Raw genomic sequence first — 23,099 nt, 5'->3', positions numbered from 1 at the left:
TGACATGCTGTGGCAATTAATTCCACAGGCTAACTGTGCGTGGAAAAAGAATTCTTTATCAATCTTCTATTTGCCATTTTTTCAATTTCACTGAATGCTTCCATGTTCTTTTATTATACAAAAGTGTGAACGGAAGTAACTAATCTATTTTCACTATACCATTCTCAGAATGAAAGCACACACAGTTCAACATACTTTTACTTGTAGTCATGCCTTTTTCACCCTTCAATTTTTGAGGAAATTATCCCCTGTGGAGTTGTTTACTTCAGAGACACAACTTGCAATCATATGCATGTAAGCAGGGATCAGCACAATATCTAAAATCATAGTTGATGATTGGATACATGTGTTTCACCTACAGGCAGCATATCCTTTCTGAATTCGTGTAATAAGGAGACAAACAACTGCAGCTACAAGATAATTAACTACAAGGGTTGCTCTTTCAACAAAATAGCAGTAGCATAAAGAAAAACAGATTTTTCCAAACATCTTCAAACCAGTCTATCAGCATGCAAGTCCCAGTGTACCATTTTAGGAAGACTATTAGTTATACAGCAATTGTAAAACAAATTGACTATTTCTTGCCAAATAAATATTGCAATTATCTAAAGGCAAACATTAATATTAATTTGTATTCTGGTAATGCCTTCAATGTGCTATCCACAGACACAGAAAGACAAAGCCCACAGTCCAGAAAAGAAAAAACAAAACAAAAAAAACGTATGTTACTTGAGTGAAAACCCATGTACAACTTTTCCACTCCCATTTTTAAAAGAATTTATCATGAACTTGTTCATGTGGAAGCTTTGTTTCTCACCTGTCTGTTCCGTTCGTCCATTATTCTTGTGATTTGTATTTTCTTCCTCCCCATTTTCACTCTCTCCTTTTCTTTCCCTTTTTACAATCCAAAAACACACTAAATCCAAGAATTCTCACTCTTCAATATATTAACACATGGTACACAGTTCTTTTCCACTGTTTCGTCTTCCACCCGATGAAAAGGTTGCTGCTTCTTGTTACAAAAACCTAAAATAAAAAGAAATACTGAAATAATTTTGTTCCTTCTATATTTTCAAAGTTACAGACAATTTCACATAAAAAATTGTGTTTGCACATTCAAAGCAATTCTTGTAAAGATGAACCAACTCATCTCTCTCTCATCAGACATCCTGTCCATTACTATCATACCAAGGAAAAGCAAGTGATGACTGTAAATTAAGCATTTGAGCTGTTTCACAGAACCTACGGCCAAGAGTCAAGTGATCAGTGATTTTGGGTCCTCCATTTGGACATGTTAAAAAAAGCCCCTTTCAAGGTGTCTCCAGTTGAGCAGTCAAAAACTGGGGCACCCAAAAAATTCACTTCTGAGAATCATCATCTAAGGTTTGGGGAAATTTAACCTTTTTTTTTTTTATAAAGGTAACTTTTTCAAATATTTGGCCACAGACATGATAACCCTTTAAGTTATGCTCTTTGTAAAATTTATATAACCATAGTGCAGAGATCGGCAATCTTTGGCACACGGCCCACCAGGGTAAGCACCCTGGCTGGCCGAGCCGGTTTATTTACCTGCCACATCCGCAGGTTTGGCTGATCACAGCTCCCACTGGCTGCAGTTCGCCGCTCCAGGCCAATGGGGGCTGCGGGAAGCAGCGCAGGCTGAGGGAACGTGCTGGCTACCACTTCCCGCAGCCCTCATTGGCCTAGAACGGCAAACCGTGGCCAGTGGGAGCCGCGATCGGCCAAACCCGTGGACGCGGCAGGTAAACGAACGGGCCCGGCCCGCCTGGGTGCTTACTCTGGCGGACTGCGTGCCAAAGATTGCCAATCCCTGGCATAGTGTCTTGCTTAAGGTTGTTTGGTGTTATTTCACCTTTTGAACAAGCAATCAATCTGAAAAATAAATTTTCCATCATTATTCAAGCTCTGACTGTTGGAAACAAAAATTTAAAGGTTACTTTTTTAGCCTCAATTAATTTCAAAATTCAAATCATGTCTCTTGCAACATTATTGTTTAGAGCTCCTCAGCATACATAAACACAGGCCCTGCGCTTCAAAGAGCTTATATTTGAGCCACAACTAATAATTTATAGAATCAAAATACACAGGCAAGAAATCATATCAAACTTGCTGGTAAGGTGGTCAGCTAGGGAAGGATTAAGAATAGGTACTCTGCTGCAGAAATTATTTTGCCAAAATATGTTGTCAAATATAGGGAAAGATTAAAACAATTAGGTAAGAATTGGAGCAATAGATTATAAATACTCAGATACTACAAGGATGAGTATACCTAAAGAAAAAATTTAAAAAGATAAAATGCAGTAATAAAAATATAAAATGAAAAAAAGGCTTAAAAATAAAAATTGAAATAGAAGGACTAAGATTGATATTAAACTAGTAAGGACAAATAGCTAAGGACTAAAGCCACTTGTTTTTATTTTTATTTAGATTGTTACTTCTTCGGGACAGGGGCTATTGTATGCCTTCGAAGCACTATCATGCTTTTGAGTGCCATATAAAAATAAATCATTTTTGGTATCTTCATCCACCACTACAATTTAATTTCCCCCAAGGATTATTTCACAAGTATGGAGATGCTGATGAATAGGTGAGAAAATCTCAAGGTTATGTTCACTACAGTAACTTGCAACTTTTCACACATCTACTAACAAGCCAATTACCAACAACAAATCCTCATGTTTAGAAAGATTTGCAGTGGATGCACACAAAACTGAAAGGGCGACAAAGTCAGACACTTAAATATTTTCCTATCACACATGAACAAATTATTTATTTTTTAAGGACCAAAGCATTACAAACAGACAATTACTTAAGTCTTGGAAAACCATGCATTAATACTGTAAACTTTTGAAGATGCTTCTCCCCCAACCCTCCCATTATCAACTAAACAATAGGATAATAGAAGACAAAGTCACAGGAGACCAGTGGAAAACAGATTTAACTTCTCCAATATTAATTGTGTACTACAATGTATTACCCAACTTGTTGTTTGCAGTGTCTTTGTAACCATGTTGGCCCTAGGAAATCAGAGACACAAGATGGATGAGGTAATATCTTTTATTGGACCAACTTCTGTTGGTGAAAGAGACAAGCTTTCAAGCTACACAGATCTGAAGAAGAGCTCTGGGTCTCTTTCACCAGCAGAAAGTGGTCCAATAAAAGATATTACCTCACCCACCTTGTCTCTCCAGTACCCAGCTTGTGTAATTCAGAACAAAAAACTTGAACTTGGGTACAACTCATATTCTGTATGACAAAGAAAGGGGTCAAAATAGTCGTAGTATTGGGTTTGTAACCTTCTCCAACCTTCCAATCCAAAATACCTTTTGAAATTGACCCCTACAAATACCCTATTCTTTTAGCCACGTTTAGAAAATGGTGCAACCATGCCACAAACCATCTCACAGTTAATAAGTAGTGACAGAAAGAGGCGATTAGTCACAGACTGCACTTCACTATGTATTCACCCTGTGCAGAGTATAGAATCATGACATTCCAATGCTGACACAGCTTAAAAAGGGGATGGGGGAATATCACAAGAGCACAAGATGTCATTTTATATTTATTTGACATCAATGACGTCTCCCTTGTTAGAATATCACTGAATGCTCAAAAGACATGGAAGACAATTTATAATTAGCACAAAGAGGCACAAAGACTATGTTAGGCCCATTGCTTAAGAGGATAAAACAGAATCACCCTGTATGCTATGGGTTAATTATATTTCAAATAATCAAACTGTGGAATATCTATAAATTTGCATCACTGTCACATATTCTGTACTGCACTTCAAGAAAACAGTATTTTCTTCCAAAGAACTGCTGCTGAAGACAACTCACTAAAATCACAGTTGTGACCATAAAGTCACTTTGGTATATTCCTGTATCGTGAAAAGCTTCTCCCTCCCATGCCATGAACAAAAATTTGGGCCAAGTAATAATACTGAAGTTAAGTTAGCAGACACATATCTATAATGTGGGAATTAAGGGTGCGGGAGGTGCTACAGCACCCCAAGGTTTTATGCGGGGTCCCGGCAGCCAGCTCCAGCCTTGGCCCCCTTACCCCTGTCCCAGCCCCTCCACCCCCCATTCCAGAGACACGGCCCTACTCCTGGCCCCAGTTGGGGGGCAAACAGGGGTAAGAGGGCTGGCTTTCAGCACCCCCACTATTAAAAATGTTCCAGCGCCACTGCACATATCTATGGTCAGAGAGCACCTTATATTTCAAACAGAGAAAAAATGAAATTAACATCAAAATCCCAGGAATTTCAAAGTTAAGGTTGCATTGCCACAAGTCATAGGACCACACCCTAGCAGCTACTACTACCTCACCTCTGTAGAAAGGCAACAGAAGTGAAATGTCACACTGACATGAATATCAAGCATTCCATAAAATAAAATGGTCAGTGTAAGCAAAGAAGAAAAACTGCAGTATTTTCTGCTTCAACCAGAGAATATTGCGTTTGCAACTCTAGTGGGACAAAATTAATTAGAATAGTTTTTTGAGTATGATCTCATGTGAAACTGATCTTAATGCTGAGTCTCCTAGCTTTCTACTTTTCTTGTTTTAATTTAACATTTTTAAAAACAATGTACACTAAAAACACTAATATCTTCACTTGACGACCAACACAACTGGTAGCTAAGCAGTCTTAAAATATAGTGTGCCATAGGCAAAAAATCTCTGTCAGTCACATGTTCTCACTAACGTTGCAATTGTTTTCTAAATGCTGGAGGGATGTATCACTCTAAAACTAACTAATGAAATCTGTGCTATTTAGAAAGATGATTTTAATGATTCAGCAAAATCAAACTACACTGGCGCCCATACTGCTGCCCATTTAAAGAAAACTGTGAAGACCGAGGTCAAAATTAGATAAGTTTAACAAAATTCTTATTTCAAAATTGTCCTTGTTTTTCTTGTATTTCTTCCTTTCTGTTTTCTCTGAACTTGTACTTTACCATCATGATTCCAGATTATTCTTGTCAATGTACAACTCCAATATCCCAGTTTATTATAATGTACCACATTACACACAAAGAACAAATAAGACAACTTCAGATGATTTGCACAACTCAAGGTTCATAAAAAGAGTCATTTATGTGGAAATGATCTTATGGAAAAAAGTGTTTTAAGAATCTCAAAAATGAACTAATTTTGTAGTTTAAAATATACTTACACTACAAAATATTAAATATTCTTAAAGCAAAAAGGTAGAAGAGGCAAAATATAAGATGCATTTTTGTTTTAGAAAGTTAAGAGAAAGTAAAGAAAATTATGTAGTGAATGTTCTCTACTATTCAAGCATGGGGAAGGGAAGCCAAAACTTCTGAGTTCTATACCAAATTCGTCAAAGCATTTCCTATGCGACTCTTAAGCAAATGACCACCTTTCTGCACCTCAGTAAAACAGGAAGCTACCTCACAAGTATGTAGAGGCTTAATATTTATAAAAAAATGTTGAAATATTTCAGTGAAAGGTAATATAAAAGTTATCAGTTTGTACAGACTGTCCCGGTTAATAAAGAGAGAGTTTAATAAAGTAATGCACCGTGATAATGGTCAGCACTTTAGTAAAGCCTGAAGCTATAAAATACTCAATATTTCAACCCTGTGGCACAATGTATGTCTACACTATGAAGACTACACGAGCATAGCCCCATAGTAAAGATTCAGCCTACACCGACCAGAAGGAGTTTTTCTGTCAGTGTAGGAACATCACCTTCCTGAATGAAGCTATGTCAATGGAAGCCCTCTTCTGTCGACATACCTACGTCTACATTGGGTTTTTTTTCAGTGTATCTATACTGGTCAGGGGTGTGAGGTTTACTTCAAACCCGACTGATGTAGTTATGCCAATATAACCTTTCCGTTTAGATCAGCCACAGTCTCCCTCAAAAGACTTCCTTTATGTGCTAAGACTAATTCAAAAATGTTAAGTGTCAGGTCAAAAAGCGGTTTGAACAGGGCGTAACTAAAAAAAAAGTTAAGATTTTGCTCAAGTACAAAAAATTCACTTTTGGACTGAGACCACGTATGAAACATTTGAATCTGAAAGGATATTTTTTTAAACACAGACATATTTATATATATTACTTGGCCACGTACTTCCAAAAATGGAAAAAAACTGGGGTAATTTGTTATTTAATTTGCTGGCAAACTCACCATTGATGGTGACAGGATTCAGTTCCTGAACTGATGTGTTACACAATGATTATTAAATGTAATTACCTAACATGTTAAAAAAAATGTGATATGTTCCTATGTAAGTACTCCTGTAAGGACTAGATCAGCACTATATTAACTTATTTTCACCTTAAGGCAATTATGGAGGAGAAAATGAAAATGGTCAAGAGTTAAGATATTTTAGTTTTTAAAAAATCATTTTTAGAAATATTTTCTAAATTCAGGTCATTTTTATTAGTTAAAAGTATTTTCAGAGTTTTCTATATTATATAAAAACAATAATTCTCCTTATAGTAATGTGCAATTAAGGAAATATACTACATAGGGAAATCTCTTTAGGGTAATGTTAGAAAAGAATAATGGAATGAATGTTTTTCTACCAGTGTACACAAGACAACTATATTGAGAAGACTAGTCCTAGTGCCCAGCCATCCAAAGTCAATTGGATCCATGCTAGAATGGAACTCTGGAGCGCTCACAAAGTCCCATATTTCAGATTCTTCAGTGCAGGCTGAAATTTGGCTATACTTTCCCCACTGCTTTACAGAAGATCTTTCAAGTAAGCCTGAGCTAGTGAAGGAGATTTGCTTCAAAAATGTTTTAGTAGATGCTAACTAGAGCCTTGCGTGGGATTATTTTTTAATCCAGCTCCCGCTATTATGACAACGGGTCCTGCAGGAGCTGTGGGATCCCAGTCCTGCACTACAGTAGTCCTGTGAAGGGCTCTACTGTGAGCAAATAAGATACAAGGTCATACTGCAGCCTATTCAGGCACACTCTGCTATTCCAAGAATAAAGAGGGCCAATATTGGAGAAATCCATATAGAGAATTTAAATAAAGTGTATTTTCATCTCTATAGCATGTCTTTTCCATTACTAGAATTTATCTTTAAATGTTTTATGCTTCATTTTGGCCCCACTTATGGCAATAAATTCAGCTTTTGATGACATTTAAACAGGTCTCAACAGGTTTTATGTGAAGTTGTATTCTCTCTAGCCTATAATTTAGAGTCCATCTCAGAAAACCTGCTTAGGAAATGAATGGAGTCAGTAAATTGAGAAAGTAGACCAAGGAAAAAATGAACCAATTACAGATGTTGGGCCAGATTCTAATCTTAGATTGGGATAAACCCTCAGTCCCACTGCTGTCATCAGTTCTGCCAAAACACTTGCACCATGTGATAAGAATAAGAGAGCAACAAGAATGATAGGTTTCAGAGTAGCAGCCGTGTTAGTCAGTATCCGCAAAAGGAACAGGAGTACTTGTGGCACCTTAGAGACTAACAAATTTATTTGAGCATAAGCTTTCGTGGGCTATAGCCCATGTCATCAGATGCACAGAATGGAATATTTAGTAAGAAAAATATATACATACAGAGAACATGAAAAGGTGGATTCCAGTTTAGGTGACATGATCACATGTCACTGTAAGACTTCATTACCTACTTGCCAGCACACACGTATACAGGAAGACTTACAGGTAAAACAGAGCCATGTGCAGTCAATTCAAGAATGATAAAAGGTCTGAAAAATGTGTCTTACACTGAAAGACTATAGAAGCTCATTCTATTTAATTTATTCCAGAAATGGTTAAGAACTGACTTTATCATAGTCTACATGGGGGAAGAGATTTCTGAGAGTAGACAGCTCTTTAATCTAGCAGAAAAAGGAATAATGAAATCCAATGGCTGGAAGCTGAAGTCAGACAAATTCAGACAAGAATTAAGGTGCAAATATTTAAGTGAGGGTAATTTAGCCATTGGGACAACAGGATGCAGTGGATTTGCCATTACTTCAAGACTGGATACCTTAAAAAAAATTATATATATGTATATATTCATTCTATAGCGAAAAACAGAAGTTATGGGCTTCATGCACTATTACTGGGGGGGTTCTTTAGTCTGTGTTATGCAGGATGTCAGACTAAATAACTAGAATAACCCCTTCTGGCCTTAAAATCTATGAACACCTATGTGGCCTTTTGGCACAAAGACTCTTATGAGACCCTAACCTTTTCTACTTGTTCTGTGGTTGTTTTTTGGCTCATAACTGTTTTGTACAAATTAAGTTTCAATTAAATAAGTTTATACTTTGGTTAAATGAGAGTCAGCCATGAGAGATGATCACCACCACCTGAGATTATCACTGTCCTGAAAAAGTACAGTTCTTCCAACCAGAAGGACCAGCACCTAAAGAAAAAATTAGTTTCCTTTAAAGGGATCTAGCAAAGCAGCCTGTTAATTAATATTCAGAACTGAATAAACTTAGAAACAATGGGCACTTAAGAGACATGGGGTTAAAATTTGGGCAAGACACATGCATATATACTTAAGGTTTTGGCAAAAACACGTGTAGTTTTACTGAGGAAGCAAAATGATCATGAAAAACAGAAGTCGAAATCTTGCAACCCACACTGAAGGATTCTGCTTTCTGTGGTCACATTTAATGCATGCAGATTAAACTATGTACAAACAATTTTTTTTATCCCCATAATTGTTTATTTGCACCCATGATTAACACATCTGGGCATATTACAGAAATTGTAGAAGTGAACAACCTGCCAATAATTGGGGGGGGGGGGGGAATCAAACCCATCCAGACCCCAAGACTACAACCTAGGGACAGGATTGGCTCTGGAACCAAATTGAGGGGAAAACCAAAGTGAACAAATGCCTTTTGCAACAGGACTTAAAACCCCTATCAGATTCAGACTATCGTTGAACTGTAGGGGGCAAATTATGCAGTTGAGTTTCCTGCACTTGGGGAAATGGCAGGGGTCAGCACACCCGCAGTGCAATGGATGAGCCTCACTCTGGGAAAACCACCTTCGTGATCATGATGTCTTCCCCTGCCAGGTAAGTATAACTCTTGTAGTTACAAAAACTTGCTCTGAATGTGCCCCAAGGCAGTGCTATTGTCTGAAGTCTATAGACAGCTTCAATACCTCTAGAGAGATTATTTGTTGCTTAAGACCTAAATTCTGGACCCAGGCATAACCCAGCTAACTGGGCTCCACACTAGATGTTCCTCAGAGTCTGGGAGCAAGAAATCCTTCCTTTAGACCATTGCATATCAGCAGTGACACTCTATGGGTTCTACTTATGCTGTACGGGTCAAGTCGCCTCCCCATCATTTTCTGTAACACTATGCGGTGAAGAATGTCCCAAGATCCGCATGCCCGGTCACCAAATCCCTTCTATACTGCAGAGCAGGGAACCATCACAAAGTGAGCTGTACAGATGATGTGAGCATGCTTGCATAATCTGCCCCAATTGTGCTCCTCTTCATCCACCAGAAAAACACTGGTTCTACTACAAGAGAACAGTTACAGAGAATGGAACAGAACTAATCCAAGACTGGTGTGAACTGCCTATACTCACCACAGTGGAAATTAAAACTATGCTACTCATTTATCATAATCTCTCAATAATTTCCAGAGGTTTTGATGGGCCCATCTCAAAATAAACCTCCATACACTTAAGAGCACTAGCAGTGAACAAAAGAAAAAAATTCTGGCTCTTGACATTCTGGATGATGAGTCAACAGTTCATTGATGGTATTTTCCTCTATCTTAAAAGGGTAGAATATTCTTAGTAAACATCCAAAAAAGACTATTTTCAAATAATTATCCTTTTCTGAAATTATTCTGAAGTAGTCCAATATTTTCAGGCTCATTGAGACACTGTGGTTTGATGGCATATAAAATACCTTCAATGTTATCTGATTAAAACAGCACTAAGCAAATGGATCACTTGGAATTCTCCTCTTTCAGTGGTCTTCATATTTCAATACAGTCACTTCAGTGAAGCACTGGCTTTAATTACTACTAACCTGGATCTCAGCATTTTTCCATCTTAACTTCTCATGTTTATTAAGCATATTTTTCTACTCTGTCCCCTTCATCTTTTGGGTAAAAACTTGCATGTAGAAAGGGACCAGCACTCAGTATCTGACTATACTGTATATCAGGTCAAAAAAGCATTGTACACTAAAATTGCAATACCTATTTTGTGCCAAATTCTCAAATGATGTAATCAGAATAGCTCCACAGACATATATGGAACTGAGTCAGATACCACAAGCTGAGGATCTTTAATCACACATAAAATGGGACATTCAAAATTAAAAGCTTATTCAGCAAGTAACTCTGCCCCCTTCCATACATGATTTATATATCTATTTAGATAGCCCAATGTATAACACTATATTTAGCTGGATATATGTGCATTTCACATTAGAAAGGATGTGGACCTTTCTTATATTTTTTGCCAGATAGCAATTCGCTTCCAAGGGTTGTGTGATCAAGGAACAAAAACCCTCTTGCAATGAATATGCACACGGAGCAAAATTAAAGTTTCTATAAAAACTAACAATGCATTTCCCCAGTTTTTTCGATTAAGTTCTCAGCCTGAATATTCCACTGACAATTTGTTTTCATATAACATTTCCGGGAGGGGAGGGATGGGAAGGGGGAGAATACGACAGAGGAATGAAGGAGGAAAGATGGAAAACAGGATTTAGTTGCAGGCTGGCATGAAAAGTTCACAAGGAGCAAGCAAATCCTGTATGCATGTTTAGATTTGTGTTTGCTAGTATAATTTCAGATGCTGGTATGCAATACCTCAGTAGTCAGAAAAGTGTGTATAATCAAAAGGATAATGTTATTCTTTCTCCCCCCTTGCATGGTAATACATAAATAGAGCAAAAGACTAAATTCTAACTGTACTGCAAATCCTAAGCAAAGTTCATTTAGGTTAAGTTGCTGTATTTAGCAAAGGCAAAATACACATGCTACCTCGTTAGAACATTATCCCTGAGAGGATCCAGTTGTGTTTAGCATAGCCAAGAGGTGTCTCTCAAGAAGGCTGTTACATTATAATGAATTAATGAAACTGGGAGCCAAAGTGCCATCTGTAGCCTATTAATGTTGCAAGAGAGCCTTCTACAGATGGAATACACTACACTTAAAAAGGTACATAAAACCACAAATCTAACAAGTTAACAATGAGCGTAATTAAAAGAACAACCAACATTCTTGGCATAAGGATTAAAGCTTGTGGAAAAGATCAAGTCTCTCTTTTAAAATTTTGTTGTTTTCAGTTTTATTGATTGTGCTTCAGCTCCACTGTAGTACGTACCTCATAACCAATTCTCCAATTACGGCAAGCACACAGTGTTTCAGTTATTCCAAAATGAATACAGTGCATAACTGGCAAATTGGGCACAAAAACTATGGAGATATGAGCTTTAGACATAGATATATACATCAAAGGTATTTGAGTATGGGTAACTATCTGCATCTGCTGATTTTGTTCAAGTTACAAGGAAATTGTAGTAGTGAAAAAATAAGAAACAGGGGCAGAATCTTTAAGGAAAATTAGCAGGTTAAAACAAAAGCACAGGAAATTGTATTAGCATACCGCCTCAGTAAGCTAACTTTTTCTGGTACACAGGTGCAGGACTTCCCAAGAACAAGTGGAGATGTGAAATTTTTGTCAGGTGACTTATTGCCAGCAGTTAACCGGAAGTTCAAATAACAAGAGTAAAACCACCCATTCAGTATTGTCTAAATTGTGCATACTGTTGAGATTGTGTATTGCAGTTTACCAAGGTTAATACACTCATGAATTGATGCTCTTGTAATCATAAAAGTTCAAAGTAGATTTCAAGAGCTACAAATTTTGGGGGCAAAAAAACTACTCCTTAAAAAAAAACCACCAACCACAGTAATCCAAACAGCTTACTTGAAAATGTATTCAGAGTCTGGTTAAATGACAACAAGACAGTCATACTATTTAGATGTGAATTCTATAAACCAACAGACAAAACAACATAATGCTGAAACAGTCTTCACGCCACAGTGAGACATTTAGCAAACCATGAAGACGCCTACAGGTTCCTAACAAAAGATTAGTGGTAAGATTTTTCTTCTGTGGCTACGTTAACCACTGTACCAAACTCAATTTCTTCTTTTAAAATCTAGATGCTCATGCCGGAGCTCAAACCTCAAAACAATGAATGGAAAAACAAAAAATGTCATGACATTGAAAAGTCTAGACTTGATAGAAAATAAGACAAAAATGTGACTAGAGGAATGGAGATCTAATTCCAACTGCTTTTCTTCTTGTCTTTTACATTTTTAGTCATTTAATAGCTAAGTAAAATGCACACCATTTCTGCTATATTTATACATTTTTATTGTTTTGTATCTACTATGTACAAACTCATGGACATTGTCTGCTCATAGAACCTTATAATCTACAGCCAGATAGACAAGTAGATTAGAAGTCGAACAACTGTGGACAATTTACATATAAGTCAACTAAACTCAGCCTGAACAATATAGCAGGAGTAAGTTTTGAGAGGGACTTAATATGGCAAGAATAGGGGGTCATGTTGATGAGTTTAGGGAGTTACTTCTAAGAAGAGCAGTTCAAAAAGCTTCTAAATGTATTTATACTAACTCTGTTGCATTGCCAAGAGTTATTTCTTAAATAACTCAAAAGCATTAAACAATATTTCTAATTAAAATTACAGTTAAAAAAGATAGTTAATACTTAAAATAATCTGGGCAAAAGCTGTGTCTTCCTTGGTGTCTTATACAGCAACAACCACACCCACACGTCTGACAAAGTGGGTATTCACCCACGAAAGCTTATGCTCCAATACATCTGTTAGTCTATAAGGCGCCACAGGACTTTTTGTTGCTTTTAACCACACCCTAAGTGCTCTACTTAAAATGACTTCATTTCTGTCTAAAGTGTAAGTACTTCGTTACATTTAGAAACCTGGCCTCAGTTAAGCAAGGTATTACAATTTTTTCCCCTAAAATTTATGGGGGGAAAGTTTCTGATCTGTCTAGCTCAATTTACTGAAATTTATACACAATTGAAAGTTTTACTCAGTAAGATATTATTTTAAAGAAAGTTTTTAATTCCAAATACAATATGCTTGCATGTTTCTGAAGATTGGAGGCAGTCCTCTGATTAAACTCAAAACTGCTTTTAACCACATTTAGAATGAACTGAGTAGCAGGAGCATAATCAATTTGATTTTAATGAGAATGAATTAAAATACACAATGATTTGTAACGTGAATATGTTTATAGCCAGAACCTAGCTATATATGATATACTTTTTCCTTTCTTAAAGGATGCATTCTACAAATGTGTCTCTTTCAAACAATTACGTTTTATAGTAACAGGCATCAATTTAATATTGTTGTGGGTTTTATGTCTACACAAATAATTTTGTTCAAACTTCATGTAGAAGTTAATAAAAATTCTGAATAAAAGATAGGTGAATATGATATTCCCTTTTAAAGTGGACTCTTCTTCCCAGAAAATGTAATTAAGTATCTTGGAACATCTCAACTTCCAACAAACATTTTTTCTCTTCATGACAAGTTGATGTCCGATCGTTAGGGCACAGATCTGGAAACCAGAACTCTTCGATACATCTTACAACTCCAATTTCCCATGTGCCATTAAGCAAATCGTTTCAACCCATCCATAAAAATGGGGATACCTAAATTGCAGTAGTCTTGTAATGTGTTTTGAGATCTTCATATAAAAACTGCTCTGAAAGTGCAAACTATGGGCTCAATCATGCAAATACTTACATATGCTTAACTATACTACTGTGAACAGTCTCACTGATTTCAATAGTATTATTTATGGTAGTAAACTTAAGTACATGCATATTTACAGAATGGGGGCCTATGAGATTACCCATTATTGAACTGATTTCTGTAACGTCAGTTTAAATATCCATCTTTGCATCGATAACTAAGGATATTCCTATTAACAATACTGCAAGAGATGCTTCTAATTTCCGTCTGTTTAATTTCATCATTTAGAAGTAATATTATTCTTATGAATTTATTTGAGACGCAACTCTTAACTAGCCTCTTTTATTGCACCCACTAGGGTATACTGTATACAGTGACATATTTTATTTAAAATATTTGTTTTGCTATGGACAACCTCAATTTTAAAATGATTTAAACAAGAGTTTATTTCAATATAACAGAAAGAAACAAAGTAACTTCAACTCTCGTTTTGCTAAATATAGTTACAGGTGAATATCTGAAATTCCTCTGTATTCTTGATTGTAACCTCTAATACACCCCCGCAAAGTTAAGGGAAAGGAGAAAAAACATGGGGAATACATATTAACAGTTTAAAACAGCTAGCTGAAGAAGAGAAAAATAGACAAGCATCTTATTTTTCTGAAAAAAAAAATCTCAAAGTTTATTTTAAAATTTTGCAAATTAAAGAAGTTCTTAGACCCTAAGGGGGGAAAAAAGGGGGTGACCTGTTTTTGCACGGAAATTCAGAAAAAAAATCCAAGGATTGTTAGCCATTATCACTTTTTACATTAACAACAAAACTTCACCATCATTAAAGAGTTCTTACAAAATTCTTTCTGCTAAAAGTCTACACATCTTGGCATTCAAGAACATTACAATTAACTTTCATAAACTTTCTCTTGATTACATTAAACAAATGAATCTTCCAGATGATAGTTCTAATGAGAGAAGAGCACTTTATTTTTGGTCTAATAAGTCCATCAAAGAAACTGAGCATAGAGTATGATTCCATACCAGCTTTAATCTCCATTTTAAGGAGACCTGTCACATTATTTTAAATTATATTTCAGGCCCAAGAGAGGAGTCTGTATAACTACTACGCTAATCTTAAGTGTATATTATGTGAAAAAAGAATAGCTACTTACCCTACAGTAACTGTGGTTTTTTGAGATGATGTAGACAATATGGAGAAGATGTAGATGTACACTGTAGATGTGTATGTGCCTCATGTGAGAGAGTTCAGATTTTTTTTTGAATAGCAAAATCCATCAGAACTGTGCATGCACTCTGTGTCTCCTCCTCCTCCCTACTGAGAGCATGAAGGGAGGAATGGCTGTGAACCTCCCTCAATTCCCTCACCATTTGAGGCCCGTGGTAGTTGAGACCTCTGAAAGCAGGGATAGAGAATGGGTTGGCATGGCATCCACAGGGCTAACATTTCAAAGAACTACAGTTACTGTTTGTTCTTTGAGAATGTGTCAGTGTGGATCCCACTGTAGATGAGTAAACAGCATCCCCTCAGGATGATGAGAATGAGGAATTTCAGCTGCATCAACTGAACAGAAGTTGAAGTACTGTTCTTGCAAATTTGGCATCTGCTCTAGCCACTAAATCCAACACAATGCTTGACAAAAGTGAGCAAATTACACCACATTCTCACCTTGCAGATCTTGGAAACTGGCACATTTCTGAAACAGGCTGACTATATCACTTGAATTCTGGTGGAGTGAACCTTGATGTTTGGTGTGACAGATACACTAGCCAACTGACTGAAAAGCAAAATACAGAGGATATTGAAATGGCTAACACAATGTAAGAAGATGCCTTGAACTTCAGAACACTTGGATATAGCTATAAATATATGGGGCAATAGGCTGAACAATTACGTAATAAAGCAAAGTCCTGGATACATATACTTTCTTTCCTCCTTGTGCAGAGTGTGGCTGTAGGAAGACAACAGGCAGCTTGACTGACTGGTTCAGGTGAAATTCTGAGACCACCTTAGGAACCTTAACGCACCTTAGGAATGAAACTCGGGTGAGGTTTCAACAGTCTTGTTCCTATGGAATGTTGTCAATCATAGGCACCTGAAGCACACTCACTCTTCAGGCTGCTGTAATAACCACTAGGAACACTGTATTCGGAGGGAGGTGGTACAGGGGGCAGTTTGACAGAGGTTTGAATGGAAGCTCCAAAGGTCTCAGAAGAAATAGATTGAGGTCCCAGGCAGAGACCTCTGACTAGTGGGTGCATAACAGCTCTTTAAGAAACTTTAATACTATAAGGTGAGAGAAGACCAAACATAATTGTACAGGTGGATGGCAAGTTGAAATCACCGTGAAGTGGACCTTAATAGAGCTGAATAAGAGGCCAGCCTGTTTTAAATGCAATATGTAGACAAGGATCTGTAGCAACGAGGCCTGGACCAGTCCAGACCATGATGGGCTGTCCGTATCAAGAACTTCTCCATTCAGATGAATATGTTAGTCTGATACAGAGCAGAAAAGCATCTATCAGAATTTTCTGGACCTGCAGGAAGCAATCTCCATCTGTGGCACTCAACCAGCCAACAACCATGCCATCAGGTTCACTGACTTCAAGTCTGGATGGAGTATCTGGCTGGCCATGGTGTTGTGAGATCAGGTCTGGACACTGTAGGGAGAAGTAGTAGTTCCATTGGCCAAAAGGTGCCTTGGCCAGTATGGAGCTACGAGAACGATCAGAGACTTGTCACATGATTTTGGAAATCATCTTGGGGAATCAGTGGAAAAAGGCATACGAGAGGCCTTGAGACCACTGCAAGGAAGGTGTCCAGTAATGAGCCCAGACTTATATCACCTCTGGAACAAGAGTTCAAGCCCTTGGCATTGACACTTGAGGCAAACAGGTCTATTACTGGGGTCCCCCAAAGTAGGAATATCAGCTATATGATGGATTTCCGCAATGACCATTCCTGAGAGGTAACTGACTACTTAGGAAATCCACCAGGTTTTTGCTGACATCCAAGAGGTGAAGAGCCATCAGAGGTCATCCTGTGTTGGTGACACCATGTCCAGAGCCTGATGGCTCCCAGGCAGAGGAGAGAGAAATAAGCAAGAAGGTGCACACTTATGTAGATGACATCTCTGCGATGCACATAAGACTCCGCACTATAGAGTTTTGAAGAACAGGTAGGATTATTATGCAGGGTGGCCTGACAGCTCTGAGCTCCACAACATTGATGGGGAGCCCTATGTCCTCTTGCATTTGTAGATAGTCCAAGTGGGGTCCCCAACCTGAACCTGATCCACCCATAATTAAAATTCTTTATCAGGGATGGAGTAGAGAATGGTACCCCTCCACACACATTTCCAGAATTCTTCCAGCAGCTAAATTGTGTGGCAACACGTGGTGGGATCACCACCTTCTTGTTCACCTGCTTCATTGCTGGGGAACAGATTGAACTGAGTCAGAGTTGGAGTGGTTGTAGGTGAAGTCTGGCAAGTGGTGTCACATATACACACACCAACATATGGACAAGCAACTCCAGAAACATCCATACAGTCTTAGTCTGGTTTGATTCTATCCTGCAAACCAATGACTGCCATAACAAGAACCTGTTTTCAGGGAGGTATGCTCTTGCCAAACCAGATTTGATCAGGACTCCCATAAACTCTATTGCTGTAATGGGATTAGAGTATTTTTTGTAGTTCACTAATAGACCCAGCTGAAAGAACGGGAAGAAGGCAAATTTCAGGTGTACCGCAGCCTCCTGTTGGGAACTGCCCTTAATCAGACAATCATTGGTGCAATGGTAAACATGAATGCCTTTTTCTTCTGTGGTGTGTTGCTACCACTGCTAGGCATTTTGTGAAGACTCACTGTGCTGTGGAGAGTTCATATGGCAGTGCCTTGTATTGGTAATGGTTGGGTCCCACTGTGAATCTTAAGTACTCCTTGTAGGTCAGATAGAAGGATATAGGGAAGTACGCATCTTGCAAGTAGTGAGACACAAATTAATCTTCAGCCTGGAAAGATGGAATGACAGAGGTTAAGTATTACCATCCTGAATCTGAAGCAAAATATGTATTTGTTCAGTCTCCTCAGGTCTAGGATATGACCAAGACCCCCTTTCTTCTTCTGGAGAAAGTAGTAAGGAGTAGAAGGCTCTTCCTCGATTCTTCATTCCCACAGTATCTCTTCTACAGCTCTCAGATAAAGCAATGAGGTCACTTCCATTTGTTTTACAGGCTCTTGTGAGACGAGTCCCTGAAAAGGGATGGGAAAGAAGGGCAGGTAGGTGGAATGGAAGTCTAAAGGGTAGCCATGGATAATGATATCTAATGCTCCTTTGTTGGTTGTGAAAGCAACCCAGGCCTGATGGAATGAAGCAAGGTGATTCCTGAAGAATGGGCTTTAGATGGGCTCTGCTGTGGCACCTGATACTCTATCAAATCTGCTGCCTCTGAGAAGGAGCTGGGTTGGCCAAGGAGGCAGAAGAGGACGTATCCTGGAGTACCTAGCGGTCTTCTGCTGCTGATAGTCTGGCTCTAGGGCTGGGAATAAGGTATCCTCTGCTCTAGCTGGGGTTGATAGAAGACGTTCAGCAGGGAAATAGCACGTAAATCCCAAAGGACCTTAACATGGCCCTTGAATCCTTGAGGGATTGGAGCACTTCATTTGTACTCTGGCTGAAGAGCTCCATTCCCTGAAAAATCAAGTCCTTTATTGTGGCCTCTACTTCATGTGATATGCCAGATGCCTGCAGCCACAAGGCTTGTCATGGCAATGGCCATCAACTTTGCAGCCGGATTACAGCACCCCATGCCACCTGCAGTGATGTTTTCATGACAAAGCTGCCCCCTTCCCTGATGATGTTTTTCATTTCATCCCTGCCATCCTGCTGAACTTTTGCAAGTGGGTTACTCTTTCTCACAAGAAGTAACTGTACTTGGTAGTTCACCACCCAAAGCTACAAAGAGGCTTTTGAACACACAAGTCTAACTTCTTTGGGTCCCTTGTCCTTAGGAGTGCCCTTATTGGACTCTGACTTCTCTTGTGCTACAGAGACCATGCAGAACTCTGGGCTTGGGTGGGAATACAAGTTTTCAAAAGCTTTCAGCAGCACCCAATGCCTTTTCTCTAAGTATTTGGAGGAGGAAGGAAATAGTGGCTGGGGTTTGCAGTAGCCCTTCGGTTTGGTTCTAAGATCCCTTCATTAATCGGGAGAGTGATTCTGACTGGTGACATTGTACTCAGAATATCAAATGAGACTTATCCTGTATAAAAGGAGTCTCAATGTTCAGGGTCTCCGCAATTCAGGACATGATTTCCTGGAAGGCTTTAAAGCAGAGGTCCCCAAACTGTGGGGCGCACTCCCCTAGAGGGGCATGGAGGAACATTCTGGGGGGTGCCGCTGGGGCCTGGGCCAATCCCCCCAGGGGGGCAGGAAGGGAGCGCCACCCAGCCCTGTGCTGGGGGGCCCCAACCTTGGCCCCACCCCCAGCCATGGCCCCAGTCTTGGCCCCCCTTGCCCCGGTCCAGGTCTCCCCCTCCTGGGGCTGCGGCCCTGCTCCCGGCCCCAGCTCCGGGGAGTGGGGAGGTGAGAACAGGGGCAAGGGGGGGGGCATAAAGTTTGGAGACCACTATTTTAAAGTCATCTCTTGACAGGGTGGGTGCTGGTGATGCTGCTTTGCCGAGTGATAAGGAGTATTTCTTAGGGAAGATGGGGGGGGGGGGGGGGGAGATCATTGTCCCTCTGTTATCTCCTGTTCTAGTGTGGCTAGTCTAGCCAACAAAGGGACCAGGAAGTGTGATTGTTTCTTTTTTCTGGACATGTGGGAAGGTGATCTGCTCCTTGACACATGGAAGTACTGTCCCCAGTAAGGCCAGTATGGACAAGTTGGTATATTGTATGGGTATTGGCCAGGTTGTGGCTGGCTGCCCTAGTGCCATTCATTGCTCCATGCTCATTGGGTTGACACTCTGAAGTGGGGCTCCCTGACAACCTCACTGGGTTCTTTATTCAATGGCAAGGGAAAGGGTTCCCCACTTGACGCCAGAGAGGAGGGAAGGAGGAATACATCTTTCTCAAGTGCAGCATCAAGGGATTGTACAGAATTCATAACAGGTCCATGCTGGCTGCTTCTGTGATACTGGGGGTGATATGGATGCCTCTTAGACATGGGCATCAGTATCAAATTCAATGCCTGGCTTCTTGTTATGCCTGATTTCTTAGCTGCTTTGTCCTTATAGTGCTGCCCAGTCTCTCTCTCTCTCTCTCTCTCTCTCTCTCTCTCTGGGAGTTCCCCTTGGCCTCAAAGGTACATTTATACTCACAATGGCTACAAGAATCAGTATCCCATTTACAGGGAGGCACAAGTGCCAGCTTTAGTGCTGGAGTTGGGGCAATCAGGAGGGGAGCTGGCATGGTCAGAGCCAGAACTACCAGCACCAAAGCTGTGTCTAGGCCCTGGAGACTTTGCAGATATTGAAATGGTCAGTATAATCAGTGCTGACTCTGGCAATGTCATCTTTGTGTTCTTTCCACTGCCCAATCCTGGAGTGTGAAGAGTGCTCAAAGAAGCGCTGATTGATGCTAGCTTACCTGGCCTCACTCTGGTTGTAACCAATGACTGAGTCTGAAGTGACCCACATGGACTGCTCAAGTAGATGTAAATTGAACTGCGTGTCCCTGAACTTGTGGGTCCTAGCAGTGAAGGACCTGCACACAGACAACTTACCTGGGAATGTGGCTCTCTCTTAGGCAGAAGAGGCTTCTGCTGTGTCCATCCCTGAGGGAGGTGATCAGTCCATTGCAGGACAAGCATGGTTTGAACCCTGAGGGTTTGGACTTCGTCAGAAGGTGGGACAGTTGACGCAAAGTGCTTCACCCCACTATACCAGAAGGGGTGGAGGGCGCAGAGTGGGAATGTCAACTGATTTTTTTCTTCCTTCTTTGGAACTTCCCTTAGAGAAAGAGTGTGAAGACAGAAATCACCAAACGTGAAACAACCAATCTAAGATCTTTGATGCTTTCGCTGGGCCTCATCTTGTTGCAACAGGAGGTAAGAGAGAACTAAGGAACGGTCACAGACGTTCCACCCTTTAAGCCCTCACATGGGAGGCACAGGGCACATCAACAACCCCAAAGGACACTGCAATTCAAAAAAAATCTGATATCTGATAAGTTTTGTTTTAAATTTCCTAATTACCATAGTCTACTTTAGTAATAAGTGCCATTTGAGTCAACCTGAAAAACCAAATTGGATGATAATTTAGCAGAAGTGAAGGTACCACATGGCATTACAGGCACACAAAGTGTAAGAAAAAAATTATATTTACGCACATGCATGCAGGAAAAGTGATTTCTATACACTAAAATCCAGACTTCAATTGTATTTTTACAGTGTATTTTATCTACTCCATCCATATCTTTAAATCCCAAGATTTCTGATAACATATGAACATGTAGCTAGAAGATGAATCACAGCCAATTATAAAATACAGAGTTTCTATACAAACACACAGTATTTCAGTATTTCAGAATCTTCTCAGAGCTATCTCCCCCCTTATGTCCTCTGGCCTGCAATAAAGCTCAACTGTTGTGAATATGTTTTGAAATAAAGAATGAGACACTGCGGACTGCTCCTGGCCTGGAAGAGACTGCACTCCCTTCTCTCTTCTACATGCTGGTTTGAAGAACTATAGCAGCTGAAGCAATGAATGATGACGGGTAGCCGGCAACAGCTGAGATACCAATGCCCCAGTCTTCAATTTCACCTGCATCAGCAAAGACAGAGCCTAGAAGGGACAGTATGACTAGGGCCTGATATGTTCAGCTGCTTTATTACTGCTGTCACTATTTTTTTGTATTTAAAAAAAAAAAAAAAACTTTTCCCCTCTCCCTCCACAAAATATGCAGATCCTTTGAATATACTGTATTTATTTTGAAATATTGGGCTAACCCTCTTCAATTATCTACAGTTAAAATGCAGGCATTGCCATTCAGCATAGACGCATAACAAAATTTAACTCCAGCTACATAACTTAGTGCAAGAAACTGTTCTTATCCATCCCATCCCTTCCCTTCATAGTGTTACGTAGCTCTGCCCACTCTCCCCATTGCCTTAGAAGTTTTGTATTACTGGACTAAGCTAACACAATTTAGATGCATCATACAAAACCTACTACTGGGAACAGCTCTAATACAGAATGGAGCTAAATCAGGTTCCTCTGCACGTTGCTCATCCATGCCAGAATGGCTTTGGTAAAATATTAATTGTTGCAGTAGGTGTTCTAGATGAAGCTTCCCAGAGCTTCCTAACTAGCATGTCCTACTTCAAGGATATCTTTCTTTACATACATACACTTTAGGAAGGATGAAGTTTTTTTTTTTGTTTGTTTGTTTTTACTGCAATCAGCTATGGCCAAGTACACCATAAGAGTACTTGCACACATTCAGTCAGTGTAGCATTCCAAAATTTTGTTCATGCTTTTATTGTGAAGAACCTTTCATGTCAAATTAATTGAGACAAGTGCTATGATTTGGCTATATTAATCGGAAAAAATAAATCTAAACCTAATCGTAAATACTTCGATAACAACCATGCTCCTCAGGATTAAAGTGTGCCTGGGGCTCTTGGAATACATCTTGCAGTGATGTTCCAAAAGAACAGGATGTGCAAAATTTCTGAGGACCTAAAGAAGAGGGCCAATATTTTCAGTTCTATTTTGGTAGGTGGAAGAAGATGAAAAGAGACCATGAGAACCCCTGAAAGAAGACTTCTAAGAACTGCTGTTAAACAAGGACCCAAAGAACTATTCAATCTGTACTTGTCTTTAAGAGATCCCAATAGAAAGCAACTGTCTGCGTAAGGTTACTTAGAACCAGGAATGCTTACTTATGGGCTCTCTCCTTGAAAGAAGAGGGAGAAAAACCTACTGGCCTTGCAACCTTCTAGAAAAGTTGAGGGGCTCTAACACAGCTGAAGAATTTGATGAAGACAGGATCCTTTCTGAAGGTAGAAGAAACTTAATGGAGCTTACTATTGACTTATAAATGCAGCAATTGTATCCTTCAACTCATTACGAACCAATGCCATGAAAAACGCAGGCAGAAAACGCAATGGCTTACCATGGAACTGGGAGGGATATAGGCGGTTGAGCTACAAAATAACATGGAGCACCAAAAACTGACAACTCTGACTTGCAAATAGTTCAGTGGGAAAATCCCCCACCCAATCTCAATGGAAAAGTAGGGGCAGAGAAAGAGAAAGTTATGTTGATCAGACTGGCAGGGGAATGAAGAGCCCAAAGGAGAGG

General features: G+C 39.4%; 1 protein-coding gene and 1 pseudogene across 1 annotated transcript in view; both read right to left on the bottom strand.

The window, feature by feature from the left end:
• The window catches only part of MEF2A (myocyte enhancer factor 2A), a 113,889-nt gene extending 93,173 nt beyond the window's left edge, over positions 1-20,716 (bottom strand). The window contains exons 1-2 of the mRNA XM_029910754.1: positions 20,519-20,716; positions 818-1,026 (exon numbers count right to left, since the gene is read on the bottom strand). Of these exons, the coding sequence (XP_029766614.1) occupies positions 818-871 (54 nt within the window). The 5' untranslated portion in view covers positions 872-1,026; positions 20,519-20,716. The remainder of the gene's footprint in view (positions 1-817; positions 1,027-20,518) is intronic.
• On the bottom strand, positions 8,937-9,069 carry LOC112103440 (annotated as a pseudogene).
• Positions 20,717-23,099: the final 2,383 nt, after the last annotated feature.

This window comes from Terrapene carolina, unplaced genomic scaffold, assembly GCF_002925995.2.
Source record: "Terrapene carolina triunguis isolate 2854851 unplaced genomic scaffold, T_m_triunguis-2.0 Scaffold67, whole genome shotgun sequence".
NCBI classification, from domain to species: domain Eukaryota; kingdom Metazoa; phylum Chordata; order Testudines; family Emydidae; genus Terrapene; species Terrapene triunguis.
Note: the sequence above shows the minus strand (reverse complement) of the source record. Positions and strands in the feature narration are given on the sequence as shown.